The sequence below is a fragment of the Callorhinchus milii genome, unplaced genomic scaffold (assembly GCF_018977255.1).
Source record: "Callorhinchus milii isolate IMCB2004 unplaced genomic scaffold, IMCB_Cmil_1.0 Scaffold10, whole genome shotgun sequence".
NCBI lineage: Eukaryota > Metazoa > Chordata > Chondrichthyes > Chimaeriformes > Callorhinchidae > Callorhinchus > Callorhinchus milii.
The window spans coordinates 10,752,986-10,777,444 of record NW_024704751.1 but is presented as its reverse complement, the minus strand read 5'-3'; the positions used below and the strand labels follow the sequence as shown (position 1 = coordinate 10,777,444).

Genomic DNA, 24,459 nt, shown 5'->3' with positions numbered 1-24,459 from the left:
CTGACGGTTAGGGCTTGCCTGCAACAACAACAACAACAAGATTCCATTTATAGAGCGCCTTTCACGTCGGGAGGACGTCCCAAGGCGCTGTGACAGGTCTGCCCTTCCAAGACTTGCTGATGGGCCAGACTGCTGATCTGTCATCGGCTGTGCCCTGTAGTAGTGTACACCAGTCTGGCTCAGCAACTGGACTTCTATGAATCTGTTTTAAACACTCATGGTTGCTTGTGGAAGTCTGCTGTGTGCAAATGCTGCCATGTTGCCAACAAAGACAGTCACTACACTTGACAATAGATAATTGTAAAGTAATTTAACATATTTTGATATATGTACCTACATTAAAAATGCACGTTTCTTTCCTTTATATGTTCATGAGGAACAATTCCCTAAGAAATATGAGGCAGAACACCAAAACAACAACAACAACTTATATTTATACAGCACCCTTCCTGTGGGTCAATGTCTCAGAAGACTTGACGTCAGAAACTGAGCAATGGAGGATGTTGAAGATATTGAACTTTATTTAAACTTTGTTGAGTCAGCAATGTCACCAGTGCCAACGTTTTAGATGGGAAAAGAACTGAGCATCTCCTAGAAGGTCCATTAGCACCCTGATCTTGGGAATAGTGAAATGGGCTTGATACTGGACATGTGCAGACTCTGTTACAGTGAGTAAGTAACTCACTGTAACAGAGTGGAACCTCTATGTTCATCTTTACAGCCTCCTGCTGTAATACTCTATTATTTCAAATTTCTGTTTTGAACACATGACAACAACAATCAGTTCATCACAATGCAAAAAGTGACTTACCTTTCTCATTGATTTCTCGTCAAAGATCCTCTCACTAAAGTCTACATTAAACTATCCAATAACACAAGGATTGTGATCTCCATCTCTCCAGCATGGTATGACACAAATACACATCAACATTAGCATTTTGTGAACAGAGATTCCCCCACTAATCACAGGATCCACATGCATAAATTTGCAAGACTTGGTGAATGTGTCACAACAGTTTGGGTGATATTTGCAAAAATGATCAGAACAAGTTACCTGCAAGAAGTTATGACATAAATAGAAGCAATGGGTTAAATGGTCTGCCCTGCTGAAAATGTCTTTGTAAGAGAAGAAACTTAAATTTCTATAGTGTCTATCATTTGAAACATCTCAAAGTATTTCACAAGTTTAGTGACTGTTTACATTAGGTTCTATCCTTAATTGGTCTCATAGTTCTCACAGCATTGTGGGAACTAGCATCTGCACCATTAGCAAAGTGAGGAACATAGGGACAAGAAGAGATGCTTTACCCTGGTGAGGCTATTACAATATTTTATTACTTTATCGGAGATCTTCTTATCCTCCTTATCTGTCTGTCTGTCTGTCTGCCTGCCTGCATGCCTGCCTGTCTATCCTTATCCTTCTTATCTATCAGAGATCTTCGTTCCTCCGAGTCTGGCCTCCTCCTTGCCCCCCGAGTCCTCTGCTCCACCCTCGGTGGTCGTGCCTTCAGCCACAATGCCCCGAGGCTCTGGAACTCCCTTCTTCACTCACTTCACCTTGCCCCCTCTCTTCCTATTTTCAGGTCTCTGCTGAAGACCTTTTATTTCGACCAAGCCTTTGGTCACCTTCCTCCCCCTCCCCCTGGCTCGGCCCCGGGATCCGTTACTGTGAAGCACTCTGAGATGCCATGGAGGGCGCTATATAAATCCAAGTTGTTGTTGTTATCCCATTTTTCCATTTCTTCCATTTCCCTTACTTCCCAAGTAACCATCTACTTCTCTTTCAAATTTCAATGACCTCAATTCATTCTGTATCTACAGCCTCCTTTCATTGCATTGCACATTTCTCGCAACCTTCTGAATGACAAAATGTTTTCTGAACATTACTGAAGTTATTATAACTTCAAATAGTGCAGAAGTATGTAAATATTAACCGGTACTTGAAGTATGTGTCTATCAGCTTCTATTCCTTAATTTCACTCAATAGTGTGAAAGAAAATTCGCCACATTGGAAGGAACCTCCATCCAATGACTATTTTTTCATTTCATGTCAATGTTATTACACGCAGAATATTTTATATTATTGGGTCTGTTATTTTTACAAGAGAAAGAACTGCAAATTCCAACCCAAGATATAAGGACTGAAGGCAAAATACATTACGGCTTTCTCCCAAATTGCTCGAGCATCCTATGAATAGGTTCATCCCACTATCTGAACAAAGTAATCATCATTCCCAGAATTATGGGAATCTGCCTCCAGTCATGCTCAAAGCCGGGCTTAAATAAACACAAAACATTAGTTTCAAGGTGATTGATTCTGCAGCGTGACCTGCATTGTACACTGAGCAGCCTGACACCCCAGGGAGCAAAGGGGAGGAGCCACGTCATGTTGTTTAAAAGGCTGAACTTCTGAAACATATTCAGAGAGAATCTGAGAGTCTTGAGGTGAGTGACAATCTGCCTCCCAGTGTTGGCGTGGGGGCTGTGTGGACACACACTGAGAAGCCACACTCCTCAAATATATACTCATTAGGTTGATAGTTGGGATGGGACATCTACAGCAGGCAATTTACTATCAGGACTGGGATTAATTTTACCATTAGGACACAAGACCTCTGATGGACATTTTGATGCACCAGCTATACTTTCAGGAATTAGGGTATCTCAATAGTTTAAGGAAAGTTACAACATCTCTGTATTATTAAAGTCTGCATTTAATTTTCAGTCTCCCTATCGTTAATTCCTTTCCACTCTCGGACCATAGCTGAATCCCCAGTAACTGTGAGCCCATCTCTAAATTGTCAGCTTGGCGTCTGACTCATGAATGAATGTGTTTCTTTCAGAAATGACACCTGTGTGGCTCCTGGGTGTGATCCTCGCTGGCTTTTTCCAGGCTCCGACTGATGGAGTTTCAGCAGGTAAGAGACTGAGCAGGAATCCCCAGAGCTCTCTGAAGTACTGAACCTTTCTGAATTGAACATTTCCTTTTTCAGTATCGACAGCTTAATGTAAATCTAATCTTTCCATTTTTTAATATATATAGTTAAATCAGGCTTTGGTATCAGTAGATATTCAGAATTAGAAAAAAAACATTTCAACAGATTTAATTCCAACAGGTTTCTGGCAAATAATTCAAAATAGTTAGCACAGAAGTTGTACTAAAACACGTTTTTCATATTTAACCGATTCAGAATTATCTGCATCAATCAATGGTGTTGTTAATCTCATGTGAAGAGTATATGGCAGAGAATAATGGACTAAAACTCCCACCTTCAGGAATATGTTGGAGAAAGTTAAAGTGTGCGTTCCCATTGGAACCTAATGCAGGTCTACAGGTGTACTTTTACTTTTGCTAACCTGCTGACTGTTTCTGTCACATTTCCTGTGCCATGGCTTGTCAGTCTGGTTTGTTCTCATAGTCTCCGCTTTAATACAGGATCAATCAGGCACTTGAAATAAAACTCAATCTTCACCAGTATGCCTCGTATTTTGGTGCTCGGAAGAACCGGGCTGACAGAGACTGCCACACAGCGATGGCATGCTCACCACCTGCTATAACTGAGCCATTAAGGGATTACACACAAATCACACAGCTGCCCAACTTTCCAGCACTGAAGAGACAGCCTCTCTTTTTAATATGCCAAACACCGCCCTCTCTGAGATGCCTACATTAAATCGAAGCCACTGGAGCAGTTACACAAGGTAGCAACTCTCGGCAACACTGATATATGTTTGCAAATTGATGCAAAGACCATTTTGGCCGCATTTGGCCCATCTTGCAATTAGTGAAGTGCGCACAAACATGATGCATTTGAATCAATATAAAAATAGTATGATAAAGCACTAATGGGATTTAACACCAAACTGAGTTTATAGTAACGCTGAGAGTCACATTCAGTGTAAAGCAGCTCTGAGAGACTAAAGTCATACAGAGTTTTCAGAGGCAAAATAGGTTTTGTAGAACAGTTGATCGAAAAAGGCAGCATGGCTGATCATACATGAGATCTAACATTTTATATAATTGTCTTAGAGGCCACTTCATAAATTGTGCCTTTGGTTACCTCCCTACAGTTGTTGCCCTTTGTTTGTGTGTTCTCTGTACCTTTGTAATATTGTCATTGTGAGAAAAGTGCAATGCAGTGAAGCCAGGATGACAAGTTCAGTAATGCAAGAACAACAACTTGCATTTATAGAGCGCCTATCATGTAGGATAACATCTTGAAGCATATCACAATGATGGAGATGGATAAGGGAGTGGGGAAGGGAGAGATGACTATAGGTGTGTTTGAAGAGATACGTTTTTATTATTAATAATAATAATCCATAGATTTGTTTTTCTCCTTTCATGTTGGGAGGACGTCCCTAAGTGCTTCACAGGATATGTTGTAAAATGACAATGTAACTTAAAATAATAATAATAATCCTTGCATTTGATATAGCGATTTTCACGTCGGGAGGACGTCCCAAAGCGCTTCACAGAACATACTGTAAAATGAATTGACTGTATATTTGTGGGCGAACGTGGCAGCGAATTGCGCACAGCAATGTCCCACAAACAGTCGTAGATTGAAAATGACCAATTTTATTATTGTTTTTGGTTTTGGAGGGATCATTATTAGGCTCTGTGTGGAGTAAGGAAACTTGCCCAAGGTTTGGCCCTCTGCCTGGAATTGAACCCAGGTCTCTCACTTGCAAAGCGAATGCTCTAACCACTGAGTTATCGGACTCCACTTGTGGGTGAATGCAGAAGCCAATGCAGCAATGTCCCACAAACAGTGAAGTGAATGAAGCAGAATTTAAAGACAGATAGAGAGGCGGTAAGACCAATAAGGGTGAGCGGGGGCGGGGGGAGTTCCAGAGGTTAAGGCCATAGTACCTGAAAGTTCAACCACGGATGATGGAATGGAAGGGTGAGGGTAGGAGTGGAGTAGGTGAGTAGAAGAATGAAGTAGGAGAAAATCACAGAGAATGCTCCAACAGAGAGTCAGCTTGAGTATTTTAAAGCATTACATTGCATTATATTTAAAATATTATTGTTTGTGTAGACTAGATTTATAGAAAGATTTAATCACATTAGGTAAAAATATTAGTCTATTCAGAGATCCAAATGTGCCCACAAATTCCTCCACCAAATCAGACGACTACTTTCTTGACATTAAACTGTGAATGACTTGCCATTGTTTCTTATTTGATTATAGAGCAAGATCTAGTGGAGAGGGAGTATATGTACAGCGATCAATTGTAGGTATTTACCGTAATATCACTTACTCTGTAATTTGATAATAATAATCCTTACATTCGATACAGTGCCTAATCACATTGTTGAGATGTCTCAAAGCGTTTCACAGAATATACTGTAAAGTGAATTAACTATATATTTTGTGAGCAATGTTGTAATAATAAGATTATTAGACCATGTTCTAATAATCTTACGTATAAACAAATTCTTTTAACTTCTCCCTTCGAGCCAGGTTATAGAGTATTGTGCTTGGAAGGTGGGGAGGGAGATCTCTCTATTTTGGATTTTATCTAGTCTCAGATTCAGAGTAAAGTTTCTTCTATTCTGTCTCAACAATAAATCTTAGCTCTAAACTTGGAAGTCTCTCTTACAGCAGAACAACATCAACAACAAATTGGTTGCAACAAACGGTTACTTTTTACACTTTATCACAAGCTCAATTCCAATTCTGTGACATATTATTTGTGCCAACCTACTGTCAAACCAATCTATCTACTTACAATCATATTTCATGTTCTGTGCAGCTAATTTATTCAAACCAGTTTAGTACTGAAATGATACACATGTGATCGGTGCTTCCCAATCTGAATTAATAATTGACATCATATTATCTTGTTAAGTGAAGCACTATGATCTGCTTCATCTGATGTTTCAATTAATTGGGAATCATGAATATTTTAATTATCTTTCTATTTGAGGGCATCAAGAAATTGTAGGGAATTGGGAGAGCAAGCAACATCATGAATACAATGAGTAAATAATGACTAAATAACCCTTCCATTTCATAAAGCACGTTTCACATCAGGAAAGCACTTCACAAGATATACTGTAAAATGCAGTGACTGTGTATTTTATAGGCAAATACTGCAGCCAATTTAATACAGCATTGTCCCACAACCAGCCTTGAAGTAAATAACCAGTTTTTATTTGGGGAAAATGGGCTGAATAACCTCTTACAGTGTTGTAGATGTCCATGATTCTTTAGTTCATGCGTTATCTTTGCCTTGAAGAGTTCTCATAAACTGAAGTTCCATTACTTGTTGCTTATCATTTATTTTCTTTGTTTTTACCAGAGCTGAAGCTACTCATGATAATCTGAAGAAACGAAAGATGTGTAAGTTCAATCATGCAATTGAAGGAGAGTAATATACTGAAAGGAAGGCCTAGCAATTTGACAGTGCATTCTCTTGTTCTCCAAATAACTGAAATATGATTTTCTGTCATTACAAGTGCCTTTGGGTGGTAGGTGAAAGCAGAGTGACTGCCACCACACAATCCTCTGCATATTTCATACACTGATTATCCTTGCAATACTTTGCATGACCCAGGTTCCCTGAATATTAGGTAGGTTGTTACTGTGTGTTGGTTACCTACTGAGAGAGGACGGAATCACTGCCTCAAGACTGTTACTAGTTGGTAAGATTATAGAAACTGGATCTGGTGCCCTTTTCTGTGTCTCTATCTCACTGGAGGTTTTTCCCTGGTGCCCAAAAATGGTTCATAGTCTTTTAGATGAGATGTTAAACTGAGGTTCAAGTGCATATTAAAGATCTCATGACATTGGTAAAAATGGGTCAAATACCTGTGAAGGTAATTATCTTGGGAAAAGTTAGCCTTTGCACTATAGCAAATTCAAGAATTCTTATTATTCCCGGCTCTTATGCGTTAGGACATCAGCAGTATCTCTTGACCAACCTCCAGGTTAGATATTGCATTCTCAAATAATAGCTTGTAACCAATTGCTCAGGTTCTCTCACAATGTGCAAAGCTATCATTAGTTCAATGATATCTGTGGGAATATTTTGGAAATGTTCCAATCCACAGAGGACCCTTTAGATCAGTGTATTTAAAAGGAATTGTGCAAATGTGAGGGAGAAGAGAATAGAGGCGTATAGGAGCGGAGAATAGAGGGGTGGTGGCTCATGTGGGGTATAAACATTGTTATGGATTAGTTGGGCTGAATGGTCTGGTTCCATGGGGGTAAAAGAACAGAGAGACCTGGGGGTGCAGGTAAATGAATCCTTGAAGGTGGCAGGACAGGTAGATAAAGCTGTAAAAAGGGCATATGGGATACTAGGCTTTATAAATAGGGGCATAGAGTACAAGAGTCAGGAGATTATGATTAACCTATATAAACACTGGTCAGGCCTCAGTTAGAATACTGCACCCAGTTATGGGCACCTCACTATAGGAAGGATGTTAAGGCATTGGAAAGGGTGCAGAGGAGATTTACGAGGATGGTACCAGGAATGAGAGACCTTGATTATGAGGAAAGGCGAGAGAGGCCAGGATTATTCTCATTGGAGCAGAGACGGTTACAAGGAGACCTAATAGAGGTCTTCAAAATCATGAGGGGATTTGATAGGTTAAAAAGGGAAAAACTATTTCCACTGGTGGGTGTGTCGGTGACCCGAGGTCATAGATTCAAAATAGTCTCTAAAAGAAGCCGAGGGGAGGTGAGAAGACAATTTTTTCATGCAACAAGTTGTTTGAATCTGGAACTCATTGCCTGAAAGGGCAGTCGAGGCTGATTCGATAACTACTTTTAAAAACGCGGTGGACGGGTATTTGAGAAGGACGGGTTTGCAGAGTTATGGGGAAAGGGCTGGGGAGTGGGATTGACATTAATTGCTCTATTCAAAGAGCCGGCACAAACTTGATGGGCCGAATGACCTCTTTTTGTGCTGTACGATTCTATGATTCTATAATTCTATGCTGTATCATTCTATGTAATCATGTACAACAATGCAATGAACAACTTGCTACTGTGCACATTGTGAGAATGAATATCTCAAACCCATGATGGAGACTTGGTCAAGTTTGGCAAGTTATTCACAATAGTTTCCATTTAACCGAATCTTACAGTTGTTGATGCTTTTTTTGCAGTTATAAATTGTGGTCCTATTCCTGCAATTAAGAATGGAGATTTCGTCTCTCATGGAAAGACAGTGCACTACAGCTGTAAACATGGTTTTAGAATGGTGGGCTCAGCAGATATAGTCTGTACACGCTATGGTCGTTGGAGTTTACTTACACCTCATTGTGAACGTAAGTATTTAAAAACTAAATATATTTGTAAAAAAAAACTTTACTGCCAAATTGTAATCATATCGACTTTTGAATCTGAAAGTAACCTGTGCAAAATAAATTGGGACCAACTCTGGACTCACTGGAATCTACAAATACAACAACTTGCACTTATATAGCAAATGTAAATACAACAGAATTATCAAAGATTTCTCACCTAATTCAGAAGATCATCCCTGAAAAAATAATAATAGCCAAATTTATAAAATAGAAATTGTTCACTTCAGAGTGAAAAAGACAGACACTGGGATCTGAAGAAACCACTAACTCGGGGGTTTGCAATGCCACCTGGTGGGCAATATTTTATCCAGGCATTAGTTACGGGACGCCATAATTGCTACTCCTATGTTCCACTTAAGAAAGGTACTTTTCAGATCTTTTTCTGGTCAATTCTGTGAAACTTTGCGAGAACTAGTTGCTGCATGTTTCTCCCCAAACATCCCAGTGATATTTCTGAGGCTCAAAATATAATAAAATAATTCTTGCACTTGATATAACACCTTTCATGTCAGGATGATGTCTCAAATAACTTCACAGGATATACTCTAAAGTGTAGTGACTGAGTATTTTATTTCATGATCTTAGCCTAAGACTAAACGTGAAGATCATGGATCATGGTGAGACCGCACCTAGAGTATTGTGTGCAGTTTTGGCCGCCTTATTTAAGAAAGGATGTACTCGCCTTGGAGGAGGTACAATGTAGATTCACTGGGTTGGTACCAGGGATGAGGGGGATGAGTTATGAGGATAGGTTGAGCAATTTAGGCCTATATTCTCTAGAATATAGAAGAATGAGAGTGATCTTATAGAAACCTATAAGAGTATTAAGGGGCACGACAGAATAGATAGTGGGAGACTTTTCCCCTGGTTGGAGAAACTATAACCAGGGGTCACAGTCTTAAAATTAGGGGTGAGCCCTTTCGCACTGAGTTGAGGAAAAACTTCTTCACTCAGAGAATAGTGAATTTATGGAATTCTCTACCCCAAAGGGCTGTAGATGCTCAGTCCTTGAACATATTCAAGACTGAGATTGATAGATTTCTTGTGGATAAAGGGATTAAGGGATATGGGGATAGATAAGGCGGGTAGGTGGAGTTAGAATAGATCAGCCATGATTTTATTGAATGGCGGGGTAGGCCCGGCGGGCCGAATGGCCTACTCCTGCTCCTAATTCTTATGTTCTTATGAGAGTTTTGGAAAATCGTTAAATTGAATTTTAATTTGTAGACCAGTTTTCTGCAGTTCTCAAAAAAGAATATATTAACCTGCTTCTAAATTAAGACTGCATTTCAGAAATTTAAACATTTCAATTTGAAATCGTTGATTTTAAGATTAACTTGGCTCAGCTAGCAGCACTCTCGCTTCAGTCAAACAGCTGTAGTTTCCAGTCCCATCAGCTCTCACTGTAGGTTGACATTGTAGCACAGTACTGCGGGAGCGCTATGTTACTTTGCATAAGACAATACATTGAAATCTCATCTGTCTATTTGAGGAGGATGTTAAAAATCCCATGACATTATTGAAAAAGAGAATTTGTTTCTCCTGGTATCCAGGACAACAGTACTACTGCATACAAATTAGTCATTCACTTCACGGCTGTTTGTGGGACCTTACTTGGTGTAAATTGGCTACTGCATTCACTTACCAATGACAGTTATTATATTTCACAGTAAAATCCTGCGAAGCATTTGAAGTCATCTTGACAACCTGATAAGACACTGTATGAAATGCAAGAATTATTATATACATCTAATAGAAGGATCATTTCAGTCAACAACAACACAACTTGGATTTATATAGCGCCCTCCACGCCGGACTGCGTCTCAGAGTGCTTTACAGTCACGGATCCCGGGACCGAGCCAGGGGGAGGGGGAGGAGCCCGGGGGAGGGGGAGGAAGGTGACCAAAGGCGCGGTCAAAAAGAAGAGACCTGAAAATGGGAAGGGAGGGAGTGAGACGAAGGGAGTGAGGAAAGGCAGTCCCAGAGCCTTGGGGCATAATGGCTGAAGGCACGGCCGCCGAGGGTGGAGCGGAGGGACACGGGGGACGAGGAGGAGGCCAGACCCGGAGGAACGAAGGCAACGGGTACTGGGCTGAGGAGAGAGGAGGTCAGAGAGGTCGGGGGGTACAGAGGAGTGCAGGGACTTGAATACGAGGGTGAGGATATTGAAATCGATCCTCTCTGGGATAGGCAGTCAGTGCAGTCTGGCCAGGACTGGGGGGATCGGGGAGCGGGGTTTCGTGTGGGTGAGAATGTGGGCACAGAGATAGACACATACACTCACACAGAGAGCCTCACAGACAGACAGAAGAATATGTAGCGAAGCCCGTTTCCTGGATGCGCTTCACCCACAGGACATCAGTTGGACAGCGCGCAGGGCTGCGTATAGCGGGGGTGGGGGGGGGCTGCGTATAATGGGGGCTGTGTATAACGGGGGCTGCGTATAGCGGGGGTGGGCTGCGTATAGCGGGGGGGGGGCTATGTATTTTGCACTTTTCTATCAGAGGCTCTGGGATGAGATGTGAGAGTCAGACACTGCGAGCAATGGCAAAGATTCCGTCTGTTAGTTCAGTGCTTTTGACGGATTATTTCAGGATGATCCAATATAATATTTTTGAACAATACAATGAGCCATTCACTGCTGTGGACATTGTGTATGAATCTCTCAAACCCTTGAGGAAACCTCAATCACCGTTGTTCTTGATGCAGTTTGTGTGTATTTTACGATTACTCTTATTTTGCAGGTTTTGCTTGTGGACCTGTACCTTTAATTGAACATGGAATTTGCCACATATCAGGACATTCAGCAGTGTTCAGCTGTAATGCGGGATATCGGCTGGTGGGACGAGCAACAATAGAATGTAAAGCTGGTCTGTGGGAGTCAACCTTTCCTTGCTGTCAATGTAAGAACTGCACTCTAACAAAGGACGTTTGCAAAAAGTGGGTGGGAGTTTAGTCATGGGGGGCCTTAGGTCTCAAAGAACCTTGTACAAAGACTGAACATTTCCAAATGTCACCTGCAAATTGGCTCCAGGAAACTGTATTTTCTCATAAATAAGGAAATTCTGTATCTTTTTCTCTTGTATTCACATTAACCACTCCTCATAACGTTTCATTAGAACATATTATCCAAATTCTAATCAGGTCAGGAAACATACCTTCATGCAGACATGTTTGTGAGTATGTTCCCAAAGGTTGTTAGATACAGAATCAATAGAGATATTTAAAATAGAAATGGATAGATACTTGGTCATAAAGGGAAATGGGATTAAAGGATCTGGAAATTGGAGTCCTGTAGCTCAGTGGTTAGAGCACTCGCCTTGCAAGCGAGACACCTGTGTTCAATTCCAGGCAGGGGGCGAAACCTAGGGCAAGTTTCCTTACTCCACACTCCTAATAATAATCCTTCCAAAACAGAACAATAATAAATTGGTCATTTTCAATCCACGACTGTTTCTGTGAACTCTATAACTGCAATATGCTGCTTACTCTGCATGTAACAGCTCACTGACACTAAATGATTACTGCAGGTCTTTCATTAATGTGCAAAGCTTCGATTGTCATAGATTATATATGGTTGAATCCACAAAAGGCTTTTTAGAACAGTCCATTCGCAAATCCCACTCACTGCTGTGGTCGTGGAGTAAAAATCTCTCAAACCCACGTAGAAGCCCAAGACATTAATTACATTTGGTGCAGTTTCCATGTATCTGACTATTACTCTAACTCAGGATGTTATTTTTTGTCTTTCAGCTGTTGGTTGTGGTCTCATTCCTGGTATAGATAATGGAAAATTCCTGAGAAAAGGCAACAAAGTGGTGTATTCCTGTAATCATGGATTTGTATTGTTAGGAGAACCACAAATACTCTGTCTGTCTAGTGGTCATTGGAATTATGGTCCACCTCACTGTCAACGTAAGTACTTTAACCATCTCTTTGTGAAAATAGCTGGGCAGAACTGCGGAGGATGACTAAAAGCCATACTCTCCCCAGCCAACAATTAATCTTTTCCCGTGGTTTTTCCCTGATGCCTTGTGCCTAGACCATGCACTAGATGGCAAACTTTTATCTTTTTGGCTCCTCTTCCCCCTTGTCAGCAGATCAACCCTGGAAAGTAAATATTTAGCAAAAAATGTATTTGGAGATTGCCCTGGGCATAAAATTTACAATACAAAAATCACCCGCTTCAACATTTTTTTNAAGAAGCAATGTAACTGTGATCTGAAAATTATGGATTACTCCTGGTCACTGACTCCCGATTGCAGAACTGATCAAATTGCAAGATCCTCACACTCACATACAAATCACTTCAGGTGAGATACCCTCGCACCTCCCCACTTATCTCTCCAACCTGCCAAGAGCTCCAGATTCCTCAAAGCCCTGAATTGTATTGTACAGGATAGGTATTGCAGCTGGGCTCCTGAGATGTCACAATAGAGCAAAACAACAAAATAAAATCCTGTTTCTCCTAACACTCCCTGAATATTCCGCAAGGGTTTTGGTTGCTGGGATTAGGTGATTGTTTGCCCTCAGTGGTACAGTCAATAAGTACCTCCCCTTTTATCAATAAGAAACCCAGATATAACAACTGTAAGGTGCTAAACAGTCACAGAGCTGGCAAGAAATTGTATAAACAACAACAACAAAACTACATTTGTAAAGCGCCTTTCACATCAGGAGGTGCTGAAAAGTTGGGGATCAGGACCCAAGCGTGGGTGGAGCAGGGTTGGCATGAGGGAAGGCAGAGAAGTAGGAGGGCGGCTGGAGGCACGGTCGAAAAGGAGGGTTTTGAATTGTGCCTTGAAGGAGGCAAGAGAGGGAGTGAGGGGAAGGGATTGTGGGATGGAGTTCCAAAGGGTGGGCGCAGAGAGACTGAAAGCCTGCATGCCGCTGGTAGGGTGGGTCTGGCAGGAGACATGGAGGAGGCCAGAGCCTGCTGAACGGAGGGAGCGGGTAGGTTGGTAGGGAGTCAGCAGGTCAGAGAAGTTGAAGGGGGCAAGGCCATGGAGGGCCTTGTAAGTGAGAACGAGGATCTTGAATTCTATCCCCTGAGGGATGGGGAGCCAGTGGAGCCGGGCGAGGGTGAGGGTGACGGGGTCACGGAGCCTGGTACAGTAGAGAAAATAATCTGCAGAGTTCTAAATGATCTGCAGCTTTTGGAGGGAAGAGTTGGGGAGGCTGACGAGGGAGTTTCCATTGTCGAGCCTTGCTTCCGTCGTCGAGCCTTGTCTTGCTATCATTTGCTGAAAAGTCAATTTAGTAATAAATTAAATGCTCAACTTTCCCAATTTTCTTTTGTAGGTTGAGCTTTGAAAACTGTAGAGGGTACTTTTTGTAGGTGATGATTTCTTTCAAACTTCAAACCTTTAAGTGTAACAATTTTTTTCATAGAATTGATAATTGGTCCAAAGGGAGACAAAGGCAATATGGGAACCTCTGGACCAAAAGGATTCAAAGGTATTCCTGGGATGGTTGGATCAAAGGGCTTCCCAGGCTTGCAAGGTCTACCAGGGCCCAAAGGCATTCAAGGTGACCCTGGGTTACCTGGTTTCCAAGGGATGAAAGGTGACATTGGACTAACTGGCCCTAAAGGTAACCCTGGAGACAATGGAATGATTGGCTTGACCGGACGTAAAGGAATGCCTGGCCAAATGGGACTACCAGGAAGGAAAGGTGATCCTGGATTTATGGGACCACCAGGAGACATGGGAATACAAGGACCTATCGGACCTCCAGGTCCAGATGTTATTTTACTAATATCTGCCTTTTCTGTTAAACTTGAGAAAAGTTTCCCACCATGTGGCCTACCAATTCTATTTACTGAGGTGTTGTACAATGAGCAAGGGGATTACAATGTTGGAACTGGTCTGTTCACATGTCGGATACCTGGCGTCTATTACTTTTCACTTTACTGTGAAGTCTACTCCACCAATGCATACATTGAAATAATGGTAAACAACAGACCTGTCGTCAAAAGCTTCCAGACATACGACAAACATTACGAAATGTTGGCAGCAGGTATCATAGTTAAGTTATCAGCAGGTGATACAGTTTGTGCCATGGCTAAAGATAACTTCAATGGTATAACAGCACAGAGTATATTCAATGGATTACTGATCATGGGATGTTAATATCTATGCATTATTCTGAGACACAAATGCTCGGTTTCTTGTGTATCTAATTCTAATAATAATCATCCCTGTGATCTTCATTTAAATCTTTATCCTTCTGTGCAATTTATCATCCATTTTAGGACCAATTGAACCTTAATTGAAGGCATAGTGTGTTTGGAATGATAAAAATGCAAATTGTGTTTTACCTGCTGAATTATTGATGGACTCTAAAAGGTGAGCACAGGATATGAAGACAGGACAGATATGATTGAAGTATAATCATACCATTACCATTCACAAACACTTTCGTATCAAGCTTGTAGAATATGGTTGGGATTCTTGTGTATTTGGTCCAGAAATAATCATTTCATATTTCAATAAGCACAATTACATTTTATTATTTCAACAGTCTTAGAACTAAATTAATGTATTGTCTGGGTTTTTTCCAGCAGCTTTTAGTTAATTCAATGGGAGCTCCTAAACTAATATAATTTGTAGGTGGTATGATATTAATCTGATTGGAGCGCTCTGAATAACTAGTTGTGACACTATGTGTTGCACTCAGGTGACTGAACGCAATATCAACAGATGAAAAATTAATTTAAGCTTTAACTGTTCATTAACTGTTGTAAGCGCTAAAGATCAGCCTTCCTACTTTCATGTAACATCCAACAACACCATCTTTCAAAGTAACAGATTATTCTGATCAGGTTAAAGCGTGAGTTTGGTTAACAAACCAATACTTATTCGACAATAGGAAAGATGAGGGTTCTCTCTCATTTGGTTTAATTGTTACCATAGGTTTATTGCCCATTGTTATATATGTTCTGCTATAGCCAACATCCCAATATCCCATCAGAGACAACAACAGGCATCCAATCCAACCTCTGGGACAGCCAATCACAATTCTTCCTCCAGCTGCTCTGTCCATAATCAAAGCAGTTAAGGAACTGATGTACGGTCTAGATTTGCAGCATGACAAACACCTTCCCAGCACCTTCACAAGACTTTACAACCCAGACTGATACTGCAGTTCCTGCCCCTCACTCTGTAGGACCCCACTGGCTGGTGGTTGCTATAGATGCCTGGAGGCAGATATTGTTCAGTTTTACTGGTAACACATTTTGTGTAAAAGGTAAAAATATCATTTTGTGTAAAAGGTAAAAAAAAACAACTCCTTCATTTCTGTGCATGTAGTTTCTTGAGTTAGAACATCTCACCTTTGAAATATTGATTTAGGGACCATTAAAAATATAAGTATAACTGTTTTGATTTATGCTATTTGTTAATTAGATGTGTTTTGTAGTTTTAACATTCAGAATGTTATGAGCAGTTGTAAAGAATGTTAATCCAGCAAAATATCAGCCAATTGGATTAATTGGGCTGGAAACAGATTGCCAGAACTGTCCTTTTCTAAGTATATGTTTCTGTGAAAACTCAATTTTATGAAAATTTTTAAAGATACACAATAAAAAATATTGCACCCTGACGTGATATAATCCTGCTCTCGAATGTGATTTATACACAAGATGTTCAATAGATCAGGAATTCTGGTGCTCCTCGGGTTGATCAGAATTTTCCAATTTTTACACAACTCCTGGAGCATGGCTAGTTTTCCCAGCTCCTGATCTCCCGAAGCCCAGCGTGGTGAACAGTTTCCACAGCAATCTGACCCCATGATGAAATTGGAGGAAAGTCTGAGTGAGCTGATCCACTATTATTCTGGACATACATAGAACCATGGAAATTTACAGCACAGCAGAAAGCCATTTGGGCCATTGTGTCTGTCCCAGCTACTGTAAGAGCAATCCTTTCAATCTATTCAGTCATGTCCAAAAGGCAAACAGTTTGGACTTCTTTTCCATATAATACATTGACATGAAGAGACTTAGGAATCATTGTACTACTTGTGCTGGGACATCAAGATTTGTTTTATGATCTTCACTTGCCAAAAGAGAATAGGAAGAAAGTTGTCTGATTTTGACATGTTCTTGTATCTGAAGAGGAGCTGATCCTCAAAAAAAACTCTGATGGTGGTTCACACATTTCATTTGCCACAGGCAGTCTCTTCAGGTTGGCTCATGTTTTATGCTACCTTTTGGGTTTCTGGAACCACAAAGTAAAAGTGTTATTAGAAATTATATCAGGTAGGATTAAGAACAAAATTCAGCTGGAAGGACAGTTATAACACAGCCCAGGTCTTGGTTTTCAGGAAGTCTCGAGCATGGACTCAATTCCGGGACTTGTACAGCTCTAAATCGTAGGTAGAAAACTGCATTTCATCACCACCATGTTATAGAGATCAATAACAATTTTACTTTTATATAGTGCCTTTATGTCAGGCGGTTGCCTCAAAATGCTTCACAGAGCTGTCTGGGAGCCTGAGCTGGGGTGGTGGGAGCTGAAGAAGGGGGAGTTGTATGGAAACAGAAAACACCATTGCAATCCCAAACTAAACAAAACCCTGCATTGTCTCATGCCCCTAAGTCGACTTCCTTGTCAATCGCTATCAAAATTCCATATCCGCACAATCTGCCTCCATCGCCTCCTTGAACTCGACCATTCTAGATATTAACTGTTCTAGTCTAAAGCAAGTAAATCTGAACTATTATTTTTACATTCTCTCTTCTTAACTTCTGTGTTTGCCTAAAAATACAGTCACTAAAAGTTGCAGTAAATCCTGTGAAGCACTTTGAGACATTCTCCTGACATGAAGGAGTCCTTTCATATTATTATGAAAAGTGCTATATGAAATGCAATGATTACTTTTATAATTTCTCCCTTCTCATAAAGAAGAGAATAGCCACCTGAAATGAAAGGTAACACTGATGGAGTAGGGGCGCTCTTGTGAAGTTGTAATTAATAATAATAATAAATAATAATAATCCTTGCATTTGATATAGCGCTTTTCACGTCAGGAGGACGTCCCAAAGCGCTTCACAGAATATACTGTAAAGTGAATTGACTGTATATTTGTGGGCGAACGCGGCAGCCAATTGCGCACAGCAATGTCCCACAAACAGTCGTAGATTGAAAACGACCAATTTATTATTGTTTTTGGTTTTGGAGGGATTATTATTCGGCTCTGTGTGGAGTAAGGAAACTTGCCCAAGGTTTCGCCCTCTGCCTGGAATTGAACTCAGGTCTCTCACTTGCAAAGCGAGTGCTCTAACCACTGAGCTACAGGACTCCACTAATTGCGGCACAGCAGAGAGAACGTTACACTTTACTTAGGACTCAACCTCGTTTCTCTAATTTAGAGATCACGTGTGGCCCTGGGTGGTGGTAAAATAGAAACATTTTAATTCTGTGTTGTGATCAGAAATAGATTATTGTTTAAAATATTGTTTTATTTCATTAGGAATGCTTATGCTTGTTAGCTAGTGTCAAGCTGACCTGTGGAATGCCAATCTTGATTATAAATTGGTTGTTTTGACAGAGCGAAGGTTGCTTTTGGTTGTTAATCAGTACCAATAAACCTATAAGCCTAATGAAATTGAGTTGAATTGTAGAATTTATATCTAAGCGTGACTTATGTTACAGGATAGTTGGTATAACTGGATAAAATGTTATGGGAAAATGTCAGTATGATGCTGGAACAGAGGGCCAGTCCTGTGAAAACCGGAATTATTGGGTGGGAATGCAACTGGCGTCTCTCTGGCACCCACCCACACCTCCCCAGCAAGGCACACCGCATAGTTTGGGAACTTCTGTCTACGTGATGAAGAACTGGTCTCGCAAGATGGTTAAGTTGAAGAGCAACAACCTTGCCCTTAAGTGTTTGAAAAGAACAAACATGCCTCAAGCATTAGTTTTCGTTCTGCCCCAGAACTCTTTGTAATTAACACTCAAAATGAGCAAGATGGAATTTCAGTAAATGTCAACCTCAGGCTAAAACTAAACCGATTCCATAGCTTTTCTAAATTGAACATTAAATGATTGGAGTTTTTCATCCACTGGGGATTTGGGTAACTCTGAGCTCGCTTCTCTAATTCCATTCTCCTCCTCTTTCAGTACTTGGGTCACTTCCCCCACTGGAACTACTGTATCTGTCAGGAAGTTTATATTGGCTGTAGTTGTACTCATCAACAACAACAAGATTCCATTTATAGTGGGTGCATTCAACTCAGTAATAATGGGCCTGTTTGGCAACCCCACCTGCGCCCTTTTATCTGGAAACTTTGACAAAACTGTAAATGTCATAGGGGTCACTGTTATCTACAATACCTGTATAATGCTGAAAGCCATCATACAGCTTCTTCTCACGAGAGGTGCACTTTCAGATGAGGAAGGGTTCAGGAAAGTCCTACAGAGTCAGTCCTGTACCTTGCAGATCTCTAATCTACGGAGATAATCAGCAAACTGAACTCGGGTGTAACAGTAATGTGCTGACAGAGAGCTCTGTGGGATTTCTAATATTGGGCAGAAATATGGAGAGTGGCTTTCAACCTCAGAAATGTCAAGAAGAGTCAGCATTATTACATGCCTTATAAGAAAATAATAATCCTTGCATTTGACACAGCGCCTTATCACAGCTTCGGGACGTCTCAAAGCACTTCACAGAATATACTGTGAAGTGAGTTGGCTGTATATTTTGTGGGCGAAATGCAGCAGTCAATTGCACACAGCGGCATCCCCACAAACAGTCGTGGATTGAGTGACCAATTTATCATTATTAATTTTTTTTTAAGGAATTATTACAACAACAAAATTACATTTGTATAGCACCTTTCACAATGGGAGGACATCCCAAGGTGCTGCACAATCAGTGTTTCGGACCCGAGTTGGGGTTCGGGATTGGGGAGGGTGGAGAGTAGGTGGGGAAGGAGGGTGACTGAAGGCACGGTCGAAGAGGAGGGTCTTGAGAGGGTTTTGGGTCTTGAAGGAGGCAAGGGAGGGGGTGAGGCAGAGGGACTGCATGATGGAGTTCCAGAGGGTGGGAGCAGAGTGGCAGAAGGCTCGCCCCCCCAGTGGTGGAGCGGGCAAGGCGGGGGACATGAAGCAGGCCGGAGCCCGCTGAGCAGCAGGAGCGGGTAGGTTGGTAGGGGGTTAGAAGATTGCAGAGGTAGGGGGGAGCAAAGCCATGGAGGACTTTAAAGGTGAGAACCAGGATCTTAAACTGTATCCTCTGTGATGGAAAGCCAGTGGAGTCGGGCGAGGATGGGGGTGATAGGAAAAGCCAATCGACTTACAACTGGGTTCCTACTTACTACTAGTTAAGCAGAGGCGTATTGAGTAAGAAAACTTGCCCAACGTTTCACCCTGCCCGGGAATCAAACCCAGGTCTCTTACTAGCGAGGCGAGTGCTCCAACCACTGAGCTACAGGACTCCACATGTCAAAGAACGCTTCGTAAGTAATTACTGCCTAGTCTAGTAACTGCTATTTTGTAGGAAAAGGCGAAGTAACCAATTTGCCTGGGGAATTGTTGACCAAGTCAAACTCCCTTCTCTTTTCCAACGGTGTCTTTGGATCTTAAGGGGTTGAAATTCTGTTACATGAACACAGCTGCAGTAAAGGGTTCTGGACGGTGATGCCGGGAACATTTTAAGTGCCAAAACGCAATTTAATACGTTAAACGCAATAACATCGTGGTTTGGAAGTATCGGACTCTGGAAGTTCCCAAAGTGGCAGCAGTACCTCAGTCAATCAGTAGCTGTTTTGAGCTCAAAGTACTGGGGCCTGATTAATATGCCGGAAATGCTCGGCTGTATATAAACGCTTGTTTCACTGGGAAACCCCAACAACAAAATGGATTATGTTTGTGTGGCGATTGAGGCCAAGGAGGTCGGGGGTCAGTACTTCTTTCGTGTAGGACATATGGTGAGAGAAATGGAAAGAGGGAGACAAATTCAGCAGGCGATGGGTGTACACGTGCAGGCCCACTGTGTATGATACATTCATCCAAGAGTGAAAGGCGCTATACAAATGTAATCGTGTTATTGTTGTTGTATTATTGGTGATTGGATTTACCGCTTTCACATCAGAAGGTTGTTTCAAAGTGCTTCAGAAGATTTCATTGAGAGTATATTTTGTAGATAAACCCAGCAGCCAATTGTGCAAAGTCATGACGTACAAACAACAACAACATTACATTTGTATAGCGCCTTTTACGTCGGGAGGACTTCCCAAGGCGCTGTACAGTGACATCATTTCAGACCCAAGCTGGGGTCAGGGGGAAAGAAGGGAGGGAAGAGGAAGGGGGGTGGCTGATGGCATGGTCGAAGAGGAGGGTATTGAGGCGGGATTTGAAGGAGGTTAAGAAGGGGGCGAGGCAGAGTGATTGGGGGATGGAATTCCAGAGATTGGGGGCAAAGTGACTGAAGGCTCTTCCGCCAATGGTGGGGCGGATGGGTCGGGGTACGGGAAGCAGTTCAGAGCCGGCTGAGCGGAGGGAGCGGGTGGGTTGATAGGGGTTAGGAGGTCACAGAGTTAGGGCGGGGCGAGGCCGTGGAGAGCTTTGTAGGGGAGGACCACGATCTTGAACTGGTTTCTCTGAAGGATAGGAAGCCAATGGAGTCAGGCGAGAGTGGGGGAGATGGGGTCACGGAGATTGGTGCAGGAGAGGACATGGGCTGCAGAGTTCTGGATTATCTGCAGCCTGTGGAGGGAGGAGTTGGGAAGGCCAACAAGCAGAGTGTTTGCATAGTCGAGCCTGGAGGTGATGAAGGCATGAACAAGAGTTTCAGCGGCCTGAGGGGTGAGGTAGTGGTGGAGTCAGGCGATGTTACGGAGGTGAGGGAAGGCAGAGCGGGTCATGGCTTGGATGTGGGGAAGAAAAGACAGTTGAGGGTCGAACAAGACACCTCGGTTCCTGACTGGCTGGGGAGTTGAAGTGTGCGACCATGGAGGTTGATGCTGCCAGAGCTTGAGGTGCTGAGGCGCTGGCGTGAGCCAATCTGGAGGGCCTCAGTCTTGTTCACATTCAACTGTAGGACATTTGCCCTCATCCAGGTCTTGATATCCGACAGGCAGTCTGTCAGGACAGCAGTGGTCCTGAAGTTGAGGACGGAGGCAGAAAGATAGAGTTGGGTGTCATCTACATACATATGGAAGTTGACCCCATGTCTGCGGATGATGTCACCAAGGGGGAGCATGTAGGAGAGGGCCAAGGACAGAGCCCAGACGTGACAGTGCAGGGGCTGGAGGAGAAACCGTTAGAGCCAACAAAGTGGGAGACGGTGAGAGAGATAGGAATTGAACCAGGCAAGGGCAGGTCCGCAAAGATTAAGTAAAGAACAGCTATGAAATGAATGACTTATTTTATTGGGGATTTGTTGACCAGGACACCAGGATTGCTCCAGGTGTTTAGTTCTACACTAGCAATATAGCACTGTCCCTACTCGTTGTGCACACTCCCTTCCCACTCTCTGCCCACTCTTCCTGCTCACACTATGTTTCCTGCCCTTGTTCACTCAAAACCTCAGCTAGATACATTGCAAAGGTCATTCTACCCCGCCTCATGCAGTACACCCATCTCTGGAATTTCCTTGTGTAGGAGATGGGATGCATGGACTCTCAGTTTGGTTTGGATACTCTTAAGCATCGTGATGGGTTTCCACATCTGCCAGACACCCAGTTGACCAAAGCAATGTTCCTGTATATGTGATAGACATGAGTTCTAAACTATTAGTGAAGAATGAGACATTAAATTGAGGTTCCATCTGCATGTTCAGGTGGACGTTAAAGATCTCATGGCACTATTTGGAAAGAGAAGAGAGTTTCTCCTGGTATCCTAGACAACAATCAAATTCCTCAAATAAAATTGGTCACTCACTCTCTGGCTGTAGGATATTACTGTGTGCAAACTGGCTGCCCCACTTTGCCCTCAAAATATGCACCATTCCACTTTACAATATATCCTGTGAAGGGCTTTGAGACAGCTCAATGACTCGGTAAGACACTGTATCAAATGCAAGGATTATTATTATTAATAAACATTCTGGGAAAACAAGAGGTGAGAAAGAATTAAGCAGTCTCAGTGTCTTATCATTTAGGTAGAAATTTGTTCCTGGAAACATTCCACGAATACTGCCAGCTATACCAGCTAGACAACTTTTTAAATTTCCTATTAATCAGTGATTTGCATTTTGCCATGGTTTTGATCAGCTCTGATGGGAATGTGTTTGTAACTTTTGGTGTTGCATGTTATGTTGTGAAAGGCTATTGAACTTTGAAACTTCCTGCTACAGATAAAAGCTATAAAAGGTAGATTCCCTTATCTGTTGCAGACCAGTTGGCAATAATCAGTGCCTGGATCATTGATAACAATCATCAGAGAAAAAATCACTTTATATTTACATACACTATTTCCTCCTCTTGAACTGCGAAACGCACCTTTGGGCGTAGTTCTTCAAGGCCTGACTAAATACTTTCCTCTTTGGTCGTGCTTTCAGGCACCCTCCCACCTCCCCTACGCTCTACCACTCTTGATTCCAACCCCCAGCTCGGGTGCAAATCCTTAACTGTCCAGCGGCTTGGGAAGTCTTTCTGATGTGAAAGGAGCTATAAAAATAATAATGGTAATAATCCTTGCATTTAATTTTGTGGCTTGGTGGTGTAGTGGCTTGGTGGAATAACAATTGCAGTGAACCTGGAAGTGATGCTTTCGGAAACTGGGAGGTACAGATTCCACACAGTAAATGTTTGTGACTCAGAAATTTATTGAGTTGATTAGATTATTGACTTGTTCTTTGAACAGTCACGCAAACTGAGGCTGAGATTCTTGGCAAATACTGTACTGGAAAAGGCAATTAGCACCTTCCGTGTTTGAGTATCTAGTTGAAGAATTTTCTGGACTTATCTTCTATACCAATAAAACAACAACTGTCTATCTGTGTCTGTCTGCGCTTCAAGAAGGATCTCAATAACCGATTGACTTAGAGACATGATTTATATCTCACCGGAAAGGTCTTCCATCTGGGAGTAACATGGGCATATTTGTTTTCGTGTATTTCTATCGCAACCTAAAATGTATTTCAGTTTTGCATTTTTCGCTGCAGTTACACCTGGTGGCCGCTGAGTCAAAATGGTGCTGTGGCATCCCACGTCGCAGAACACGCATGTAGCTAAGCGGTGGCGGGAGCACAATAAAAAACACAGATGAAGCTAAGCCACAGCAACAACAAAATTACGTTTTTAAAACTCCTTTCATGTCGGGAGAACATCCCAGTGTTTATAAATTATACATTTATATTTATAAAGATGCCTAAGCCAAAATCAAACCTTTCAAGGATAAGCAAAAATGCTAGACATGGGAGAGAAGGCCCATTAAATGAAACTGAAGAACAAAGAATAGTGTGGCTGCCCTTCAGCGCCGAAAAGACTGCAACAGTGCCCTAAAGTGAGTTGCCCACTCAAAGAACAGCATGGCCAAAATAAGTCCTCCCACTGGGATCTTCCCAGATGAGTATAGATAAAGATGATATGTCTGTCTATGCATCAATCTGCATTCCATGTTGAATCATTTGGTTGCAAGTGTGGCTGCAATTGACAATAATTCTTGCATTTGATATAAGGTCTTATCCCATTAAAATGGATCAAAGCGCTTCACAGATTTTTCGGTAAAGTTTTCTGTGTTTTTTAGCATAACAATGTTCCATAAACAGCCAGGAAATAAATTAAATAATATTTTTTATCCAGGAGATTTATTGCACAGAAAATTCCTTTCTCTTATTGAATGAGATCTTCCTACACAGTATAAAATTTGCATTTATATGAGTCATTTTGCAAAAGAATTTACATTTTTAAAAAGGAAAGGGCAGCTACAGAATCACTTTAAGGTAGAATTAATAGATGATAACAGAGATAAATTATTATTGGGGATTTACTATTGATCCCCTGGCCAGGGTGACAGCCTTGATCTGGAACTGTGAGATGAGATAAGGAAGGTGATTAGCAAGGGATCAAACAGTAGTTAAGATTTTAACTTACCAGAAATTGATTGGGATAATGATCTGTCCACTGGTAAGATAGGGGAGGGGTTCTAGAGTTAAAGGAAGACTCTTTTCCTTCAACTCCA

General features: G+C 41.8%; 1 protein-coding gene across 1 annotated transcript; it reads left to right on the top strand.

Annotated features, from left to right (window-relative positions):
* The first annotated feature begins 2,424 nt into the window (after positions 1 to 2,424).
* LOC103180491 (complement C1q and tumor necrosis factor-related protein 9-like) lies at positions 2,425 to 15,928 on the top strand. Its single transcript, XM_007896384.2, has 8 exons — positions 2,425 to 2,445; positions 2,844 to 2,918; positions 5,199 to 5,241; positions 6,313 to 6,353; positions 8,126 to 8,287; positions 11,071 to 11,229; positions 12,080 to 12,241; positions 13,718 to 15,928. The coding sequence occupies exons 2-8, from the start codon at positions 2,846 to 2,848 to the stop codon at positions 14,455 to 14,457; spliced, it is 1,380 nt and encodes a 459-aa protein (XP_007894575.1). The 5' UTR covers positions 2,425 to 2,445; positions 2,844 to 2,845; the 3' UTR covers positions 14,458 to 15,928.
* The last annotated feature ends 8,531 nt before the right edge of the window (positions 15,929 to 24,459 follow it).

What these genes read in the sequence shown, in the direction of transcription:
- LOC103180491 (XM_007896384.2), top strand. Translation starts at nt 2,846, where the DNA reads ATGACACCTGTGTGGCTCCTGGGTGTGATCCTCGCTGGCTTTTTCCAG. An exon ending in TATATGTACAGCGATCAATT is followed by an intron (nt 5,242 to 6,312) that starts GTAGGTATTTAC and finishes TGTTTTTACCAG; the next exon opens with AGCTGAAGCTACTCATGATA. An exon ending in TGGTCCACCTCACTGTCAAC is followed by an intron (nt 12,242 to 13,717) that starts GTAAGTACTTTA and finishes TTTTTTTCATAG; the next exon opens with AATTGATAATTGGTCCAAAG.